This window comes from Gymnoscopelus braueri, assembly GCF_963280865.1.
Source record: "Gymnoscopelus braueri genome assembly, chromosome: 3".
NCBI lineage: Eukaryota > Metazoa > Chordata > Actinopteri > Myctophiformes > Myctophidae > Gymnoscopelus > Gymnoscopelus braueri.
Genome location: NC_137612.1, coordinates 24,686,246 through 24,708,714, shown reverse-complemented (window position 1 = coordinate 24,708,714; position 22,469 = coordinate 24,686,246). Strand labels below are relative to the sequence as shown.

At 39.8% G+C, this 22,469-nt stretch overlaps 1 protein-coding gene across 2 annotated transcripts; it reads right to left on the bottom strand.

Moving 5' to 3' along the window:
* Positions 1–3,085: 3,085 nt before the first annotated feature.
* On the bottom strand, positions 3,086–21,046 carry LOC308082495 (uncharacterized protein). Of its 2 annotated transcripts, none has more exons than XM_080424258.1 (7): positions 20,879–21,046; positions 7,437–7,494; positions 5,664–5,720; positions 5,458–5,565; positions 5,308–5,370; positions 4,486–5,016; positions 3,086–4,405 (listed from the first exon to the last, which is right to left on the bottom strand). In XM_080424258.1, the coding sequence occupies exons 1-7, from the start codon at positions 21,017–21,019 to the stop codon at positions 3,906–3,908; spliced, it is 1,458 nt and encodes a 485-aa protein (XP_080280384.1). In that variant the 5' UTR covers positions 21,020–21,046; the 3' UTR covers positions 3,086–3,905. The 2 variants fall into 2 exon arrangements, with proteins under 2 accessions (XP_080280384.1, XP_080280383.1); XM_080424257.1 differs by having other exon boundaries at positions 3,086–4,411; positions 4,492–5,016.
* Positions 21,047–22,469: the final 1,423 nt, after the last annotated feature.

The following is a 22,469-nucleotide window of genomic DNA, read 5'->3' as shown; positions in this document are numbered from 1 at the left end:
AGGATAACCCAGCCCTCAGTGCTTGTTTCCATTAAGATCCTCTGTATTCAATTCATCGAGACATTTAAAGACAAACAATAATATACAATACAAATCCCTGTGCATTTTTAAGTCTGCTAGAGCAGCCATTCCCAAATGGTGGGTGGCAGACACACATTGACAAACATGTCAGGAAAAATGCCAGAGTATATACGTATAGACTAGAGCCTACAAGGCTACAGAGAGACAACTTAACTTGTTTGGTGAGGATAGATTACAATAGGCTACAAATGAATGAAGCTGCCATCCCACACACAGTCAGCTGCTCAACCCCTAGCCAGATATGCTCCTCAAATAAACACAAAAACATAAGTAACCTCTAGTCTCATCTCCCCCCTCTCTCTATCTCCCCCCCTCCTCTCTCTCTCTCTCTCCCTCTGTGATTGTTGGCTAGGTGACCATATAGTCAGCAGCACACGTTCGTAGCGCCCATTCATGCACGCACACATGTATTAAGCAATACAGGCAACCTGTGTGTATGTGAGTGAGAGAGAGAGAGAGACTGTGACTGAGTGTGAGTGAGTGAGTGAGTGTGTGAGAGAGAGTGAGAGAGTGAGTGAGTGAGTGAGTGAGAGAGAATTAACAGACGTAAAAGAACACCTTTGTGACTCTCACTCCCTCGACCAAAACTTGTTCAATGAAAAACAAATAAATATTAAATACTGTGCACGCTAACTCCGAGAGTGTACCAATGGAACCGTAAGGGTCCATTGGATGTCATGGAAAATAGCCGACAGACTGCAACAAGTGGCATTTGATCCGACAAGCACAGATGATGAAAATGTTTCAGAGACACAGATACAGGTTTTGTACACATTTTTGGATTTCTCTGGCCACGCTATGAGCTTGTATATCTGCAAAAAAAAAAAAAAACGTGAACATTTGTGCAAATCTTTGAATATATATATATTTTCAAAGTGAACATTTGTAACTCAAATCTTTGCTTCTGGGGAAGTTTTTCTTTTTTTTAAACATAGGCTGTAATATCAGTGGTTCTCACACTTTTTCATGTCAAGGACCCCCACAATTACATGTATTTGGCCACGGATCCCCATCTGAAAAGATTTAAAATAATAGCCAAAGAAATCCAAAATGACACAGATGCGCTTCTGGACTTGGATTAATTTTAAATTTTAAATTAAAACCTAATGGATTAAGCAATTGAGAGGGTGTGCTTTACCTTGATTATTGGCAGCATGCCAGTGGTGAGGTCAGGAAGGAGGCGGAGCAGAGTTCATCAAGCATCACGTGAAGCACACCCTCCTGTGTAACATTGCGATTATAACAGTTATCATAAAAATAAAACGTATCAAAATTCATATTGCGGGACATTTCTCTTTAAAAATAACTATAAATAGGCTATGTTGCTTTTGGAGTAGAGATGGAATAGAGCAGTGGTTCAGGACCCCCATGGTGGTCTCCAAATGATTTTGGGGGGTCCCCAGATGATTTTCAATATCGTTTTCTCAACAGTACACAAACCAACAGTTACAGTATAAGTGTGTATAGGGTATCTGCACAATTTAAGGACCTTTAAATACCTTTTTAATACGTCTAAAATTAAAATAAATGAGACCATTACTGCATCAAAAGCAATCAACAAACTATACTATAAAAATGGTCAGACATTGGCCAAATATCAAATGTCAAATATTAAGACAGAGGCAAACATTTTGAAAATAGCCGATCTACAAACTCACAATGCCTTGTAGATCGCTTGTAGATGTAGATTTTCACATTATCATCTGGGCGGCAGTGGCTCAGGGGTAGAGTTAGTGTCGACGTGTCCTTGGGCAAGACACTGAACCCTACATTGCCCCCGATGAGTCGGTAGGCGCTAGCTTGCCACCATTGGTGTGAGAATGTGGTGACTTGTTCGCCGCCAGCCAAGTCAAACTAAATGTAATGTCTCAATTCCTTCCTACACCTACAGGGTGGGGGGTCCCCAGCTCAAATATGATTATTTGGGGGGGAGGGCTGGAAAGTTTGAGAACCACTGGATTAGAGGCAGAATATCAAGGCACATTAATCATGTAAAAAATGTATTACAACGCGTTACTGCCCAACTGGTGGTCGCATAGATACAGTATACACGTCCGCTTGCCTACGGCACCTCCACACACTTACATTTGTAAGTGTCGTTTCTGGATGTTAGTCTGCAAAATATGCTTCAGAGTGAAGCTGGAACATTTGAACCCACGACCTTAGGATCATGCAGACATTGGTCCCAACAAAGTATTACTACTGTATGGTGCCTGCACCTTCCCCTTTCCTTCTGCTCCAAGCAACAAACTACGATACAAACAAAATATGAAGTTAGATTCTTTTTTTTTAAATGGTTGTGAAAATCTTTTACAAATTCTGAATACTTTTGAAAGTGTTACACAAATATTTTAAACCCTCAATACATAGGAAAACGTAGTCTCGCGTTACCAGACTGTTGCCTCCCACAATTTTCAAATGTTTCCGGTCATACAGTCTGGGACTCGGAAGCTCTGATCATGATTAGAATATAAACCGGATGTGGAGCCTCCTCTCCATTTCCGTTTCGTCTTTACAGTCGCGCAAATTTATCCTAATATAAATACAAATCATCTAAGTATACGCTTGCTGCTTAGCAGAAATGGAAATTAAAAAGTAAAGTGTAAAGATATTTTAAAAGATATTTTCGTGAACGGAAGTGCCAGTTTCCTCTCTCGGATTTTGGGAGTTGTAGTTCCAGACTCTATATAGCATTCAGAGATTGTGGAATAGTTGTCTGGTGACGCGAGACTAAGGAAAACGTGACCTTTGGCTGTGTACTTGGTCCACTCCTTTTTCTCTCTACACCTCTTTGCCGAAAATAGCAGATCTACAAGCTGACGTGCCAACACTTTGTCAGCTTGTAGATCTTCTATTTTCTGCTAATGTTCCCCCCAGAATACAGATGCTATGGGTTCAAGTTGTTAATGTAAAAAAGGACCCCCTAGGGGTCCCGGAACCCCTGTTTAAGATCCATGATGTAGTAGACAATTTATGAAAAACAGAGGAATACAGAGGGTGAGTGTATAGCCTTTGTTTTATTCATAAAAATAAAGACATGAATTTATTGTATAGGATGTGAAACTTGCAACTAATAGAAAATGCCAAATTAATAAACTGCTTCAACTGTTCAGAGCTCTCTTTCATCAATCTATTGTCTCAGACCGCTGACAATGACATTCCTCTCCATAAACTGTCTAGAGTAAAGCATTGCCCATTCATCAATCCACTTATTAGAACATAAAGCAGATTCATGTTTTGTCGGCTCAAAATCATTCCTTTGATCTCTGCGAGGCTAAGCGCCGACTTTTGGTTCCCATCTCCCGGACAGCATAGTTTTACATCCCATAGCCAGAAGAGATGTTGGGCTGTAGTATCCAATAACTAAATAGGTTTAAATTCTTTCATCACTAATTCTGACAAAAAGTGTAGATCCACTTGATCTACCCTCGTCTCAAGCACCTTGCAGAGCCTCCTCTCCTCTCTTTCAGCTCCTTGAGAAGCAAATTACAACGTGGGACGTTGAAAATTCTGGGGCTGTGAGATATGGACATACCTCAATATTTATGCCAAATATCTCAATAGCTAATATGCTATATGACATTTTAAATTCCACAGACATATTGTGTTGTGTTTATAGCAAACTAAAAACAGTTGCTTCCCCCACTCACTTGCCCATCGGGCAACCTGAAAGCAAACTGCACTTGCCCGAATGTTTTCTTTACTTGCCACGGGCAGTCGGGCAACCGTTAGTGTCAACCCCTGGATGATTAAACTGTGGCTGGTGAAAGTAAATGCCACAAAGCACCAGAGGATTTCTATAAGGGACAATGTTACCCAGAACATTACTGCGGCTGCTGTTGTCTTTCCATTTCAAGCCAGGCTTCTGCAGGTGGATTGGTGGTGTAGGCGCCTCCAGGAATCACATACTGTCCTGTCCCTTGCTGAGGGGGAGTCTGGACTGGGTTCAATCCTCCAGTAGAGCCAACACTGTAGTTTACATACTGTGAGAACACAGGGTGCTGCTCTGGAGCTCTGTGAATACCTGCAGGTCCAGTTCCGTACGGACACCCATGTGTGAAGTAAGGGTTCTGGGTCCCAGTTCCGTACGGATACCCATGTGTGAAGTAAGGGTTCTGGGTCCCAGTTCCGTACGGATACCCATGTGTGAAGTAAGGGTTCTGGGTCCCAGTTCCGGATGGATACCCATGTGTGAAGTAAAGGTTCTGGGTCCCAGTTCCGGATGGATACCCATGTGTGAAATACGGGTTCTGGGTGAGATGACTGTAAGGATAAACGGGCGTCCCATAGTAGCCTGCAGCTGGCAGGGAGACACTGGGGTTTAACATGGCTACGGTGGGCTGGTTGATTCTGTAATCAGAACCAGGAAACTGCTGGCTAGCGGGGGTTGGGCTGCCGCGGTGATGGAACCGACCCCGATATTAAAAGGAGAGGCTGTGGTGTTATAGATACCGGCCTGCGATGCTACAGCAGGGTTTGTATTAACGGCGCTGGGTTCACCCACACTGAAGTTCTGATTACAGTCCAGCTGTGGGCTGGAGGCAACAGGAAGGTCTTCCCCCGCAGCAGGGTGGGCTGCTCTGTAGTAGCTTTCCGTAGGCTGGTCATAATCGATGGCGTCGGCGGCTTGGCTTTCCGACATGAACTGCCGGTCGGCGTAGTTCGTGACGATGTTGTCTACAGGCTTCGGGGCCATTTGCGTCCTGGGCTCAGTGAACCAAGGCGCGGCTGACGGCTCAGTAGACGCAGCCGAGACTGGACTTAATGGAGGAGATTCAAGGTTGAAGTTGGAGGACGCTAATATTTTAAGTGAGTTCAAGACCAGCTCCAATTTTCGCCCATCGGGAGACTTTGAAATTCTTCTCCGTTTGCCCGTCTCTCCATCTTCATTTGAGGACACGTCATCCAAACCGTGTTTCACTGCCTTTCTCATTTCTGGGGGGGGGGGGGGGGGGGGGGAAAAACAGACAAATATGTTCAGATACATACAGTACCAGACTGTCACACACCAGGAGACACAAGCACGTCAAACATTACTTCCATACAGATACGACTGCAGAGGATATTTAAATTGTCTGTAACACATTTCTGCCACTTAATAAAAAGCCCTCTGGGAGTCGGGGAGTCAATTCCATTTAAAGTAACCTCTGCTTTTCTATGATAGTAAAACACCAGGGTTATCAGGAAAACAAAACAAGTTGTGTTCCACTAAGCGTCAGTATTTACCAGTATGTCCAGAGAAACAGCTGTGGGTGTGGTCTTCCTGTTTCACCTCCTGTTTAATGGTGACTGGAAACAACAGAGAGACAATTAGACATGGTTTTATATTCAACATTCTACAGTATGTGTTGGGGGAGTAATGTTGACCTCACACACCTGTTATGGTCGAGTTGCGAGTGTTCATGGTTGCGACACGCTCTGGGTGTGGTCTGTCTGACATGTGCTCTGTGACCGGCTCAGTCTTCACTATGTTGTCCGTCTCTTCTGAATTGGGAACAAGGATGGTTAAAGATTATGAACGTCAACAGCGGTCTCTAGCTGGGACATATCTGTATGTGTGTGTGATGGTTGGTTCAGTATACCGTTATCTGTGCTCTTGTCTGCCTCTGGTGGCCTGCATGACTCCAGTATTTGGATGCCTACAGACAACAATCAGACCACTACAGTTACAACACCACACATTCAAGGAGCTGTGGATAGACATTGACATTTTTACTGACACCGATAATATGGTACGATATGGTCCACCTGCAATGACCTTTTGTAACCTTTATTTTCATGTTTCCTAGTAAAACAGTGGCTGGTTATGTCTCAGCCAATCACAGTCTCAGCCGATCGTCCCATAAACCTCGGGCTATGGGATCTCTTCAACTACACAGGCTTGTGTCGGCACTCCGCACTCGTCTCACGCTCAATAAGGCAGAGACAGAGAGGCAGTGCCAAAGCACATTTATGTGACTGTATTGCCCATTTCTCGCCTCAATAGTTTTAAGATGCATGTTTTAATGTACTGTTTTAAGTTTAAAATGAGAACGTTTGTAAGGTACCGTCCGGCCGTCATCTTGAATTAGATTCAGAACAGAGGAGAAGCACTTTAAGTGCATTAACAGGAATCACACCCTGTCCTGCTCCCTGCTGAGGGGGAGTCTGGACCAATCTTTATGGATTGCGAGTAAATATCCCCTTTTTTGTTTCGAACTTTTAAGAAAAATATACATACATTTCAAAAGATTTTAAAAAGTTTAAACAAAAAATGAAGAATCACCACTTTATCAATTAAAAACTATTCCAAAATGTTTCTAAAGTATTTAATAAAGCTTGTAACGCGGCATGAAGCGACGCGTTGTGAGCTTGTATATCTGCTATTTTCACTAGTTTGGGTCCCGGGCAAACGTAAATCCTTTTATTTTAGGAGCTTTTGGGAACCACTGGTATATGGGAATCACAGGCAGGGCCGCAGGAACGGTAGTGCGAACGGTGCGGCCGCAATTTTTTATTTATTTTTTTTTGTGAACAGAATCACATTTATTAAAGTAATACTAGGTAACGTTTTCAACAAAACTAAAGTTAAATTGTATATCTTTTGCGAGTGGCAAAAGTTTCACAACACCCACTCCGTGAATTTCACCCCCGGAAGCCTTTTATTTATATATTTTCTATTGAACGTGTACGGGGGGGACTTTCCCGGGAAAATGACGTTCCTGGCCAACGTCATGACGTCGTGGCCGACGTCCTCAGGAACTACCGCAACGGTTTCCTGTTTGGCCAGGAACTACCGCGCTATTAACAAAAAGGAACCTCACGCTGATTTTAAGAGAATGTAGGATTGGAAGATCGAAAAAGAACAGAAAAAGAAAGCACAGCTCATGGTAACTAATGCTCCACTGGCTAAGAGAAACGATCCGTAGATAGTATAAAACAATTAAAAGATCGCTTTTTGAAACGCTTCCGGCTTCCGGTGAAAACGAATGGAATTCTGGGTAATCGAGGACTAGGGAAATTGTATGCAGTGACGGTAGTGACCAGCAGAGGTTGCTAAAAATCGTTATTTGTGATTCTGCATTGTACAACTTTAAGAGTTATAAAAAGAAATAACCGCAAATAACCACCAAAAACTCAGAAATATCCGCCCAAAACCGCACGCGAGGATGGGGGCGCGCGCGCACGCACGCGACTTCGCACAGGGCCCCGCATTTCTCCCAGACGGCTCTGATCACAGGTTAATGATATCATGATTCATGATTATTCATAAGGTCTTGCTGATGTAATCGAACATTACATTTAATGACAGTATGTAATTAAAATTGGATTTTTAGGGACTTTAGGGGGGAAACAAAGTTTAAGAACTACTGTACCTTCATTGAATGAAGCCACACGAACGCGATGATACGAGTCCCTGTCAAGCAGTATAACCTTGACAAGAGAAAATAGGTAAAACATAAATAACATTATAGTTGAGACAGACAATACAAGTTTAAAAATGTATCAGGCTGTCGCTCATAAGGAGAAAAGTCACATATTTTGTTCTCTCTAATCTACAGAATGTTATTAAGATGCCTGGAGTTGTCCTGACAGGTCAGTGTATGGACAACAATTAACTCACAACCACAAGTAGCCCCTGCCCTGCATAATGTGTAGCTTAATAACGAGACCTCCAATTGAATCAGTAAATAGTCATTTCAGCAGAAAATACGGAGGTAAAACCTCTGCCTCACTTCTTCTGATTTCAGGGACGTTCAAAATTTGAGTTGGTATTTTTGCCCTTTGAACCTGTAGGTGGGCACTAGGGACATCTGTTGTCCCTGACACCAACATGTGGAATGCCCTCCCAGACCACCTGAGAGCACCACAGTCCACTGATGCTTTTAAAAATGGACTAAAAACCTACCTTTTAAAAAAAGCATTTTTCTAATTTTCATGGACTTTGTTTGTTTTTCGTACTGAGTTTTAATTTAAAAATGTTGGCCCTTTAGTTTAGCCTAGTTGGGTCTATTGTAATTGTTTTGTTGCCTATGCTGTTTTTATGCCTTGCTTTTAATCTGTAGCACTCTGAGATTCGTGAGAATGTAAAGTGCGCTATAAATAAAATGTATTATTACGGGGCCAGGCTGCCAGCATGGCTCCTGGCCCTGTCTTAATATTCGCTTTATTCCGTCACTTCTGCCACTTTTCACAGTTCTGGCTGAACCGTGCTGTCGCTTTTTACGAAACTCGGCCATATGGTAGATGGTCATGAAAAACTATCAAGAAATAATTCTCACAATCTTTCGTGAAAGGGTGGCGCTATAGCACTCAATTGAAAATGCCAACTTTGAACAGGTACAACTCATGCTCTGTTTGACCTACAGCCATGAAACTTGGATACACATATGAGTCTCCTCATGTTGAACAACTTTCACCCTCTGACTTTTGACCTCTGACCTTTAGATCTCCCACCATTTTGAATTATATGAAAAACAGTCATTGAATCATGAAAGCTTAATTTTTTCACTTATGGAAAATCCGCCGCCAAGAAGTTGTCGGCATAGGTCCAAAGTTCAAGGGTTAAACGTTTCGTGCAGATTGCTCAAAAATCCCAGGAGGAGATAGATTCTAACTATTGCAGTTTTATGGCAATTATTCATCTGCCCCTAACACATACATGCAAACTCACATTTCTTTGAAACTTTGCAGTAATGTAGAGGGTCATTCCAAATATCACTGAAACCAATCTTACTCCAATTGGCCAAAGGGGGGCGCTATAGCATTTTTTTTAAAATGCAAACTTTAAAAGACTGAGACATGCCTCGTTTGGCCGAAAGTCGTGAAACTTGGTTAAACTTGTGCCTAGACTCATGAGGAACACATCTATCACTTTGACCAGTAAGCTCCGCCCTTAGATTGTCCGCAATTTCGAGCAGTTTGAAAAACACTTAAACCCAGGATTGTTCAGCTATTTGCGTGAAACTGTATCATCTGTGTGAATTCTTTTTTCACTGGTTCTGGTCTGTTGGTCCAATGGCTTCTCGCTTCAGCATCAGCCTCTGGATCGCTGGGTCGCCGGTTCAAGCCTCACCTCATGCTGGCTACTTTTCAATTGTATCGCACAAAACATGACTGTATCAATTATTGCATGTGCAACTGTTAAAGGTAACATGAAATGCTTCTTGAGTATGTTTTTGCAATGTATGACAAACTTCATTGTGAAAATAGCCGATCTACATATCTCACAACTTTTCAGATAGCAACGTTTTGTGAGCTTGTAGATCGGCTACTTTCACTAGTTTTCGTTCCGAGGAGACACAAAAATGCCTTTATTGGTAAATGGTTTGTGAACAAGTGATCTAGAGTTGTTCGGGACACAGAGGCTTGGTCCATAATGGACGGAAATACTTATAAAAATCAACAGACACTATCAGGGAGCCCATATATCTAGCTCAATGAGAAGAGAGGCAGCCTTGGAGTCCGTAAGTCGCTGGTTCGATCCCTGTCCGCGACAATGTATTGAGGTGATCATGATTTGGCATTATTCGAATAACACATAGTGTTTCTTGAGGATAGGCTTAGGCGTTGTTTTACTGAGGTTAGGGTTAGTGAGGGTTTAAAATGCTCATGTTAATTGCATGGTCTTCTTTCTCTCAAGTTCAGTCTTCTATGTTTCAATGGCTTATTGTGCATATTACTAATCATTGCTTCTTTCTTTTTTCTCTCTGCATTCCCTGGCCCTGTATTATCGCTGCTTGCAGCTATATTGATAATTGTTTTTCGCTCCCTCTCCCTCCAAGGCTAATCTTAGTTCTGGCTTAACCGTGCTGTCGCTTTTTACGAAACTCGGCCATATGGTAGTTTGTCATGAAAAACTGCCAAGAAATTAATCTCACAGTCATGCGTCAAAGGGTGGCGCTATAGCACTCAATTGAAAGTGCCAACTTTGAACAGGTAAAACTCATGCCCTGTTTGACCTACAGCCATGAAACTTCGATACACACATGCGTCTACTCATGATGAACAACTTTGATGGTCCGACTTTTGACCTCTGACCTTTAGATCTCCCACCATTTTGAATTATATGAAAAACAGTTAAATACTATCTCCTCCTGGAATTTTTGAGTAATCTGCACGAAACCTTTTACACATGAACTTTGGACCTATGCCCACAAAACGTTAGCGGCGGATTTTTGAAGTGAAAAAATTAAGCCAAACCAATCTTACTCCAATTGGTCAAAGGGGGGCGCTATAGCAATTTTTTGAAAATGAAAAAAACTTTAAACAAGCAAAAGTCATGCCTCGTTTGGCCCAAAGTCGTGAAACTTGCTTACACTTGTGCCTTGACTCATGAGGAACACATCTATCTACCAGGACTGTATCAACTGTGTGAGCTCCTTTTTCACTGGTTCTGGTCTGTTGGGCCAATGGCTCTCTACAGCATCTGCTTCAAAACCGCAAGGTTGCCGGTTCAAGCCTCACTTCATGCAGACTTCTTTTAAAGAGCATTGCAAACATCATGACTGTATCAATGAATACATGTGCAATTGATAAAGATAACATGAAATGCTTATTTGAGAGTGTGTTATTTCAATGTATGACATACTTCATTGTGAAAATAGACGATCTACAATCTCACAACTTTTCAGATAGCAATGTTTTGTGAGCTTGTAGGTCGACTACTTTCACTAGTTTCTGTTCCGAGGAGACATAAAATTTCTCTATCGGTAGATGGTTAGGGAACCAGTGATCTAGAGTAGTTAGCAAAACAGAGGCTTGGTTCATCAGGGACGGAAAGACTTATATATATATCAACAGACACTGCCAGGGCTACCATATGTCTAGCTCAATGAGAAGAAAGGCAGCCTATGAGTCTGGAAGTCACTGGTTCGAACCCTGTCCCAGACGATGTGTCGGGTGATCATGATTTGGCATTCTTAGGTTTACGCATAGTGTTTCTTGAGATTAGCGGAAGGCATAGTTTTACTGAGGTTAGGGTTAGTGATGCTTTAAGGTTTTAAATCAGGTTCAGTATCTGTTCCCATTGTTCCTTTTAGCACACCTTACATCTCACCCACGCATGCTTTAAGACTCTCTCATCAACACAGAATACCTGTTCACATGAATGGAAACAAACCACAGCAATTAAAGCTACCGTGACAAACACACATCTGGTCAAACCTGATCTCCTCTTGTCCTCAACTAACACTGTCCTCACGCTGTGGCATCCACACACCTGCTTTTCTTATGATTTATTATTACCCACACACCTGCTTTATTATGATTATTTATTATTATTATTTATTATTATCCACAAACCTGCTTTATTATGATTTATTATTATCCACACACCTGCTTTATTATTATTATTTATTATTATCCACACGCCTGCTTTATTATTATTATCCACACACCTGCTTTATTATTATTTATTTATTATTATCCACACACCTGCTTTATTATTATTATTTATTATTATCCAAACACCTGCTTTATTATTATCATTTATTATTATCCAAACACCTGCTTTACTATTAGGATTTATTATTATCCACACACCTGCTTTATTATTATTATTTATTATTATCATCCACACACCTGCTTTACTATGAGGATTGATTATTATCCACACACCTGCTTTATTATTATTATTTATTATTATCCACACACCTGCTTTATTATTTATTATTATCCAAACACCTGCCTCATTTCTTTATTTTATTTTATTCCATTTTTGTCATATAAGCCAAGAGCCTAAAAATAGCTGATCTACAAGGGCTTGTAGGTCAGCTATTTTTCGGTGCACAACACCAACTTGCAATAAAGTGTAAATGAGTCTATCTCTAATCACTAAACCAAACCTCTAAATGTCTAACCCTAACCTGAATATTTTCATAATTGTAAACGTGTCTCTAAAAATCTTTCTTAACCATAAAACAAACATATTTCTTGTGTGGGCACGCACGCACGCACGCACACACACACACACACACACACACACACACACACACACACACACACACACACACACACACACACACACACACACACACACACACACACACACACACACACAGAGTCTCGGTCACGCCTTCGGCTTGGAGGAGACAATAATAATAATCTGATGGCAGTTAGGAGCCCTGGCATCAAACCACTGATACTGCATTCCTTTAAAAGGTCTCATACCTTCATTAATGTGTTATCAGGTTCAGTATCTGTTCCCATTGTTCCTTTTAGCACACCTTACATCTCACCCCACGCATGCTTTAAGACTCTCTCATCAACACAGAATACCTGTTCACATGAATGGAAACCACAGCTATTAAAGCTACCGTGACAAACACACATCTGGTCAAACCTGATCTCCTCTTGTCCTCAACTAACACTGTCCTCACGCTGTGGCATCCACACATATGCTTTATTATGATTTATTATTACCCACATACCTGCTTTATTATGATAATTTATTATTATTATCCACACACCTGCTTTATTATGATGTATTATTATTATTTATTATTATCCACAAACCTGCTTTATTATGATGTATTATTACCCAAACACCTGCTTTATTATGATTATTTATTATGATTATTTATTATTATCCACAAATCTGCTTTATTATTATCCACACACCTGCTTTATTATTATTATTTATTATTATCCACACACCTGCTTTATTATGATTTATTATTACCCACACACCTGCTTTATTATGATTATTTATTATGATTATTTATTATTATCCACAAATCTGCTTTATTATTATCCACACACCTGCTTTATTATTATTATTTATTATTATCCACACACCTGCTTTATTATTATGTATTTATTATTATCCACACACCTGCTTTATTATTATTTATTTATTATTATCCACACAACTGCTTTATTATTATTATTATTTATTATTATCCAAACACCTGCTTTACTATTAGGATTTATTATTATCCACACACCTGCTTTATTATTATTATTATTTATTATTATCCAAACACCTGATTTACTATTAGGATTTATTATTATCCACACACCTGCTTTATTATTATTATTTATTATTATCATCCACACACCTGCTTTACAATGAGGATTTATTATTATCCACACACCTGCTTTATTATTATTATTTATTATTATCCACACACCTGCTTTATTATTATCCAAACACCTGCCTCATTTCTTTATTTTATTTTATTCCATTTTTGTCATATAAGCCAAGAGCCTAAAAATAGCTGATCTACAAGGGCTTGTAGGTCAGCTATTTTTCGGTGCACAACACCAACTTGCAATAAAGTGTAAATGAGTCATAACTCTATCTCTAAACCAAACCTCTAAATGTCTAACCCTAACCTGAATATTTTCATAATTGTAAACGTGTCTCTAAAAATCTTTCTTAACCATAAAACAAACATATTTCTTGTGTGCGCGCACACACACACACACACACACACACACACACACACACACACACACACACACACACACACACACAGCAAAACATAGTCTCGGTCACGCCTTCGGCTTGGAGGAGACAATAATAATAATCTGATGGCAGTTAGGAGCCCTGGCATCAAACCACTGACACTGCATTCCTTTAAAAGGTCTCATACCTTCATTAATGTGTTATCAGGTTCAGTATCTGTTCCCATTGTTCCTTTTAGCACACCTTACATCTCACCCCACGCATGCTTTAAGACTCTCATCAACAGAGAATACCTGTTCACATGAATGGAAACCACAGCTATTAAAGCTACCGTGACAAACACACATCTGGTCAAACCTGATCTCCTCTTGTCCTCAACTAACACTGTCCTCACGCTGTGGCATCCACACACCTGCAATATTATGATGTATTATTATCCACACACCTGCTTTATTATGATTATTTATTATTATTATTTATTATTATCCACAAACCTGCTTTATTATGATTTATTATTATCCACACACCTGCTTTATTATTATTATTTATTATTATCCACACACCTGCTTTATTATTATTCTTTATTATTATCCACACACCTGCTTTATTATTATTTATTTATTATTATCCACACACCTGCTTTATTATTATTATTATTATGTATTATTATCCACACACCTGCTTTATTATTATTATTTATTATTATCCACACACCTGCTTTATTATTATTATTATTTATTATTATCCACACAACTGCTTTACTATGAGGATTTATTATCATCCACACACCTGCTTTATTATGATTATGTATTATTATTATTTATTATTATCCACAAACCTGCTTTATTATGGTGTATTATTACCCACACACCTGCTTTATTATGATTTTTTATTATTATTATTTATTATTATCCACAAACCTGCTTTATGATTTATTATTACCCACACACCTGCTTTATTATGATTATTTATTATTATTATTTATTATTATCCACAAACCTGCTTTATTATGGTGTATTATTACCCACACACCTGCTTTATTATGATTATTTATTATTATCCACAAACCTGCTTTATTATTATCCACACACCTGCTTTATTATTATTATTTATTATTATCCACACACCTGCTTTATTATTATTATTTATTATTATCCACACACCTGCTTTATTATTATTTGTACATGTTTTACTGAGGTTAGTGTTAGTGAGGGTTTAAAATGCTCATTTGTGAGCGGATACAGTGCTTTAGGCAGCAAGGGGGCATTTTTCATTTTTCATTTTATTACAGATTGTTGAAGTACAGAATATAAGCTTTCATATGATGTATCATTCATTGAAATTGGAACACATTTGAAGAAGATGTGATCATTTGAATCTTGTCATCTTTAATAGTCTAAACTGAGATAATCCCTTGTAAAGAATTTCCACTTTCTAGCACCTCTCAGCTCCAGGTAATGGGCGTGAACAATGGGTAATTTATTCAACCTAGCCACTCCTCTAACCACTCCCCCATTTTCGGATTTTTACTGTGGAAAGCAACTAAGTACATTTACTCAAGTACTGTACTTAAGTACATTTTTTTTGGTATTTTATACATAGGCTATTTGAAAATAGCCGCTCTACAAGCTCACAATGCGCATTGCAACGTGTTGTGAGCTTGTAGATCAGCTATTTTCAAACATTTGAGTACTTTTACTTTAGGTACTTTAAGTATATTTTGATGCCAATACTTTTGTACTTTTACTTTGCTTGAACGTAACATTTTGAGCACAGGCCTTTTACTTTCTATATTGTGGTGTTGCTACCACCAAGTGCTTCTTCCACCACTAAATTTGACCCACTGGTAGTCGACTATAGTCGAGGTTTACCTACTAATGATAAAGACACGCACAAGCTAGGTCCATTAACTCCAACCTGGTGTTTGCACTCTCCATTTACAACCCGTACATCTACAGAAACGTTCAGATTTCAAATATAAAGTCCTTACCTCATGACAACGGATGTTACCATTCACTTCGGGTGGGTCTAAGTACCCGTATCTTCCATATTGTTCAATAAAAAGCATTTTAATCCGATCGGCGGCCATTTTCTCATAGAGTTATAACGTATCAGGAGTGCAATACCCCCCCCAACCGATACGGCCGCGTAGTTGAAAAAAAAAACGGAGATGGCCATCAATCGGATCAAAATGCTTTTTATTTAACAATACGGAAGATACGGGTACTTATGAGGGCCCGTACATAATTATAACACCCGTGGTCATGAGATAAGAACTTTATATTTGAAATCTGAACGTTTATGTAGATGTACGAGTTGTAAATGGAGAAATGCAAACACCACCAGGTGTACGTTCTGCCATGACGCTTGGCGACGAGCTAACAATGCTAAAGCTCCTAGCCTCGTTACTCCACTGTTGTTTTGGCCACATCTTCAGTGAAATACTTCCATACGAACGTCGAGCGGCCTGTTGTTTAGCTGGGGCTGACCTCACCTAGCTGCTGTGTTCGCTACAATCTTATATTGTTTATACAACTAGATTCTGTCCCGAAAAAGACTAACGCAATACTGGCCGCTTCCTAGCCCCTGGTCCAGAGCGTTAGTGAGATTATTTGTATTTACTCCACTGCGCCCTCTACAGATCTGGACAATTTGAACTTACCATTAACCAAATCTGTAGAGGGCACTGTGGAGTAAATAAAAATAATTTCCGTCTCGCGGACATTTTCTGCCCAAAAAGTGTATTTTACAGAGTAGCTGGGGTGCTGAGAGGCTTCCCACCTCCGAGAATAGACTTTCAACAACACAAAACAGCCTTTGTTTCAGTGAGTAGCGAAATGGTTTTGTTTATTTTCACTACTCTTGAGTCTTCCAGGGCGTTAGAGGGAACTCACTAACGCTCTGGACCAGGGTCCACCGTGGTGAAGTTAGTTTCAGCCTCAGGTTGAATATTCACCCAGTGGATATTACTCCAGTAAAGTAAAATACCTCAAAATTGTACTTAAGTACAGTACTTGAGTAAATGTACTTAGTAACTTTACACCACCACAGAGAGGAGCGAAACTGATGGGCGGGGATTAGGCTTGTAACCGGAGTACAATGCCTAGCTATGACCAATCGAAACCTCTCGGGTTAGCAACTCTCTACCAAACTCTCCGCCCACAGGACTCACAAACAGGCACACAGACTAGCAGAATAGGAGCCTACTTTACTATACAAATTTAACCATTTAATGACGTTAAAACGGATATCTGTTGGGATTGAAAGCTTGCTCGACATTCGAACTGTGTTAATATGGAAAAAAACGAAAATCAGCCAAAAAAAAAAAAAAGTTATTTTGCTTAGTTTCTACCGTTTCTCATCTCGCGAGTTGATGCCCGAAACACCAGGCCTGCTCACATTTGTTAATTGCATGGTCTTCTTTCTCTCAAGTTCAGTCTTCTATGTTTCTATGGCTTATTGTGCATATTACTTATCATTGCTTCTTTCTTTTTTCTTTCTGCATTCACTGGCCCCGTATTATCGCTGCTTGCATTGATTGATTGAAATTTTTATTAGGCAAAAGAATGTAAAACAACAGTTACATTTATAATACTTTTGTCTAAAAGGTCCGACCAAAAAAGTCCTTGCGGTCTTGTTTCCGTTGGGGTCCTTGAATTAATTTCATAGACATATATAATAGCAACCAAACAGTTCAAATCAACATAAAAAACAGAGAAAAAATACCAATATGTACAAAAAAAGCATCATGAACATTAAAATAAAAGTATATACAAAAAAAGGGGGGAGGGGGGGTCAACTGTCTACAGGGAAACTGGTACTACCTCCTCTTATGGCCTCCAGAAAGATGAGTTTTTAGGGCTGTTTTGAATGAGCCCAACAAACTGCATTTTTTGAGGGATGGGGTTAGGCTATTCCATACCTCGGTGGCCGTGGTGTAGAAGGAGAATTTGCCCATGTTTGTTTTATGGGTGGGTGGTACCAGATTGTTGTTTACGCTCCCTCTAGTTTCGTGACTGTGGGTGTCACTAACTTTTTGGAGGTATTTTGACAGATAAGCGGGTATGGGGGGCTTTTTGGGCAAATCTGCATTTACAATTTTGAAGACCAGTCCCATTTTTTGTTGTTTAACCCCGTCTTCCACCCTGAGCCAGCCTAGGCTGGCAAAGTGAGTGGGAGAGAGGTGGGTCATGGGCCCCAGTCCGAGAAGTAGTCGAATCAGTTTGTTTTGGGAGGTTTGAAGCTTAGTCTTCAGTGACACTGAGGTGTTGGAGTACCAAGAGGAGCAAGCATAGTCAAAAAGGGGCTGAATCAGGGCCCCTGAGAGGGTCCTGAGGGCCTGAGGGTTGACAAAAGAGGAAACTCTGCCCATATATCTCGTTCTCTGGTTTACTCCTTTGACCACCTTTGTTGCCATGCTTTCACCTGACAGGTATTTGTCAAGAATACATCCCAAATAGGTAATCTCTTCTTTGCTACAGATGATTGTGTCATCGACTTTGACCTTGAAGTCATTAACCTTCATCTTACTGAGGGAATGTTTGGTCCCAAAGAGAATGGATTCAGTTTTCCCAAGGTGTAGTGACAGTTTGTTATCGGTAAGCCAGGTACGGATTTTGGAAAGTTCGGAGCATGGCTCCGTTTTGATATCGGCATTGTTACGGGGCCAGGCTGCCAGCATGGGGCTCCTGGCCCTGTTTTATTATTGCCTGTATCCTTCCGATTCTTCTGCCACTTTTGGCAGTTCTGGCTTAACCGTGCATATGCTTTTTACGAAACTCTGCCATATAATAGATGGTCATGAAAAACTAGAAAAGAAATAAATCTCACAATCTTTTGTCAAAAGGTGGCGCTATAGCACTCAATTGAAAATGCCAACTTTGAACAGGTACAACTCATGCCCTGTTTGACCTACAGCCAAGAAACTTTGATACACACATGCGTCTACTCAACTTTCACACTCTGACTTTTGACCTCTGACCTTTAGATTTCCCACCATTTTGAATTATATGAAAAACAGTTAAAACCCATCTCCTCCTGGGATTTTTGAGTAATCTGCACAAAACGTTTTACACATGAACTTTGGACCTATGCCGACAAAACGTTGGGAGCGGATTTTTTCTAAGTGAAAAAATTAAGCTTTAATGAGCCAATGAATATTGCAGTTTTATGACAATTATTCATCTGCCCCTAACACATACATGCAGACTCACATTTCTTTGAAAATTTGCAGTAATGTAAAGGGTCATTCCAAATATCACTGAAACCAATCTTACTCCAATTGGTCGAACGGGGGCGCTATAGCAATTTTTTGAAAATGCAAACTTTTAACAGGCAAAAGTCATGCCTTGTTTGGCCGACAGCCATTAAACCTGCTTACACACGTGCCTTGACTCATGAGGAACACATCTATCACGTTGACCAGTAAGCTCCGGCCTTAGATTGTCCGCAATTTTGAGCAGTTTGAAAAACACTTAAACCCAGGATTTTTCAGCTATTTGCGTGAAACTGTATCATCTGTGTGATCTCCTTTTTCACAGGTTCTTGTCTGTTGGTCCAATGGCTTCTCGCTTAAACGTGTGCTTTACAACGTCAAGGTCGCCAGTTCAAGCCCCACTTGATGCAGGTTTCATTAAAGTTGCATTGCACACAACATGATTGTGTCAATTACTGCATGTGCAATTGTTAAGGTAACCTGAAATGCTTATTTGAGAGTATGTTTTTTCAATGTATGACATACTTAATTCTGAAAATAGCCGATCTACAATCTCACAACTTTTCAGATAGCAGCGTTTTGTGAGCTTGTAGATCGGCTAATTTCACTGGTTTCTGTTTTGAGGAGACATACAATTTCTCTATCGGTACATGGTTAGGGAACCAGTGATCTAGAGTAGTTAGCAAAACAGAGGCCTGGTCCGTCAGGGACGGAAAGACTTATAAATATCAACAGACACTATCAGGACTATCATATCTCTAGCTCAATGAGAAGAAAGGCAGCCTATCCGGAGGTCACTGGATCGATCCCCGTCCCCGACGATGTGTTGAGGTGATCGTGATTTGGCATTCGTAGGCTTACGCGTAGTATTTCTTGAGGTTAGGGGTAGGCATAGTTTTACTGAGGTTAGGGTTAGTGAGGGTTTAAAATGCTCATTTGTTAATTGCATGGTCTTCTTTCTCTCAAGTTCAGTCTTCTATGTTTTTATGGCTTATTGTGCATATTACTTATCATTGCTTCTTTCTTTCTTCTCTCTGCAATCACTGGCCCCGTATTATCGCTGCTTGCAGCTATATTTATTATTATTATCTGGGCACCTCGATGTAAAATTGTCTATTTTGTCTAAAATGTTGAAAAATGAGAAGAAAGGCAGCCTATCCAGAGGTCACTGGATCGATCCCCGTCCCCGACGATGTGTTGAGGTGATCGTGATTTGGCATTCGTAGGCTTACGCGTAGTATTTCTTGAGGTTAGGGGTAGGCATAGTTTTACTGAGGTTAGGGTTAGTGAGGGTTTAAAATGCTCATTTGTTAATTGCATGGTCTTCTTTCTCTCAAGTTCAGTCTTCCATGTTTTTATGGCTTATTGTGCATATTACTTATCATTGCTTCTTTCTTTCTTCTCTCTGCAATCACTGGCCCCGTATTATCGCTGCTTGCAGCTATATTTATTATTATTATTATCTGGGCACCTCGATGTAAAATTGTCTATTTTGTCTAAAATGTTGAAAAATGAGAAGAAAGGCAGCCTATCCGGAGGTCACTGGATCGATCCCCGTCCCAGACGATGTGTTGAGGTGGTCGTGATTTGGCATTCGTAGGCTTACGCGTAGTATTTCTTGAGGTTAGGGGTAGGCATAGTTTTACTGAGGTTAGGGTTAGTGAGGGTTTAAAATGCTCATTTGTTAATTGCATGGTCTTCTTTCTCTCAAGTTCAGTCTTCTATGTTTTTATGGCTTATTGTGCATATTACTTATCATTGCTTCTTTCTTTCTTCTCTCTGCAATCACTGGCCCCGTATTATCGCTGCTTGCAGCTATATTTATTATTATTATCTGGGCACCTCGATGTAAAATTGTCTATTTTGTCTAAAATGCTGAAAAATGTAATATTTGGAAAATATTTTTAAGACAAGAAGTTGAAGGTTAAAATTAAGTCTGATAATGATGTACCGTGCATGTTCACATCATGTATACTTTACATTACTTAAAACCATTTTTCAAATATACATTTATTTTAACATTTTGGACAAAATAGGCAATTTTACATCGAGATGCCCAGATGTCCCCAGTGCCCACCTATCCTGTATCCGTATAGTTCCATTACAGTTTCAACACCACCTGTAGCACAACGGTGAACTCACAGCAGAGGTTAACTTCATGGAAAAGTAACAAACAGTATCAAACTGGTTACCTCAGCATCCATTTGGTAAAGCTGTTCCTGCTCAGCAATTCTGTTGACCATAACCTCAAAGTCATCCATCTTGTCTTTCTCACTCAAGTCCTCCAGATTCCAGCCATCATCTTGGGGTACTTCTCCCACTAACACAAACATACAGGAGACGTTTTCAAACTGTCACACATACACAAACATAACAGCAGACATTTCAGACTGCAGCTCAACACTGCCACTGCATTATTTGTATAATACAAATATATTCCAATATGCTAATCGGCTTATTGGTTGATTTAATAAATACATTTTAAGGATGTGAAACTGTCCGTGGTCAGGCCTGACATGGTAAGCTTCTGAAAGGTTGTGGGTCAGTGAAAGTTTAGAAAAGTGCTGTTTAGGGCAAGTTCTGTTAATGGTTATCAAGACATACTGATTGATTGATTGAAACATTTATTTCAGGGAAATCCATTGAGACCAGGGTCTCTTTTTCAATGGCGCCCTGTGTACAAAAGGCACATTTACAACAATGGTTATACAGACATGACATACAGTAGAAAACGGTAAAAAAAAAACGTACACATAAATATAATAAAATAAAAAGGTTTAAAAATATATACATTAACCCTTTAAGACCGGGAACATCATTTTTTGATTTCGTTGGGCTATTCAAAAATAGCAGATATACAAGCTCTGTGCCGCGCTATGAGCTTATATATCTGCTATTTTTGAAAAATCATGAAAAGTTCAAATATGCAAATGAAAATATTTGATTTTTTTTCTTTTTTTTGGCGGACATTTGTAAATCTAATCTTTGCTTCTGGGGGTTCCTGGAACTAAATATTTTAAATATGTTCGCTTTAAAAAATATATAATCCAAGATTTTGCCACAATTTTTCACAATTTTTCCAAGATAGCAGATCTACAAGCTCATAGCGCGGCACTCTGTGTCGCACCATGAGCTTGTATATCTGCTATTTTTGAATAGCCAAAGACATCTAAAAATGACACAGATGGATTCCCGGTCTTAATGGGTTAAAACCAAATATTACACCAAGCAGGTGCATAGGCTTTCTTCTAATATAAGGTCAGCTAAAAATGAGTATACTGTAGTAAAAATGGTCATACTGCATGTGAGAAGTACCAGAGAGGACACTGACCATGTACTTGTGCTGGTGATCGAGGCTGATGTGTCCAATAATGTTTTGCAGCTGGAAAGTCTTTAGACAGCTACAACACAAATAAAATGGGGCCAGTCGCTCATTCTTAGATATGTCTCCACACTGACACTCCAAAACACACACACACACACACACACACACACACACACACACACACACACACACACAGGTTGAGGTAAGAACTCGATTCAGGTGACTAAAGACTCTTTTCCCAAGTCCACTGAAAGATGTTAATCCACTGGTAAGGTTTCATGTTGGCATAATAATGTTTACACGCAAAGATCATCAACAATTGACCAAGTACATTGGTTCCACTTTCAGTTGAGGCTCAACATGGACGTTATGATTTATGATGACTTGAATGAAGGCTTGAATTGACTTGTGGGCGTGTGACTTGGAGTAAAAAAAAAACCTGCGTTGAACATTTGAAG

Coding starts and splice junctions, on each gene's coding strand:
- LOC308082495 (XM_080424258.1), bottom strand. CDS start 21,019: ATGTTTGTGTTAGTGGGAGAAGTACCCCAAGATGATGGCTGGAATCTG. Junction 7,495..20,878: donor TTTACCAAATGGATGCTGAG/GTAACCAGTTTG, acceptor TCTCTTGTCAAG/GTTATACTGCTTGACAGGGA. Junction 5,566..5,663: donor AGACAAGAGCACAGATAACG/GTATACTGAACC, acceptor TTCCCAATTCAG/AAGAGACGGACAACATAGTG.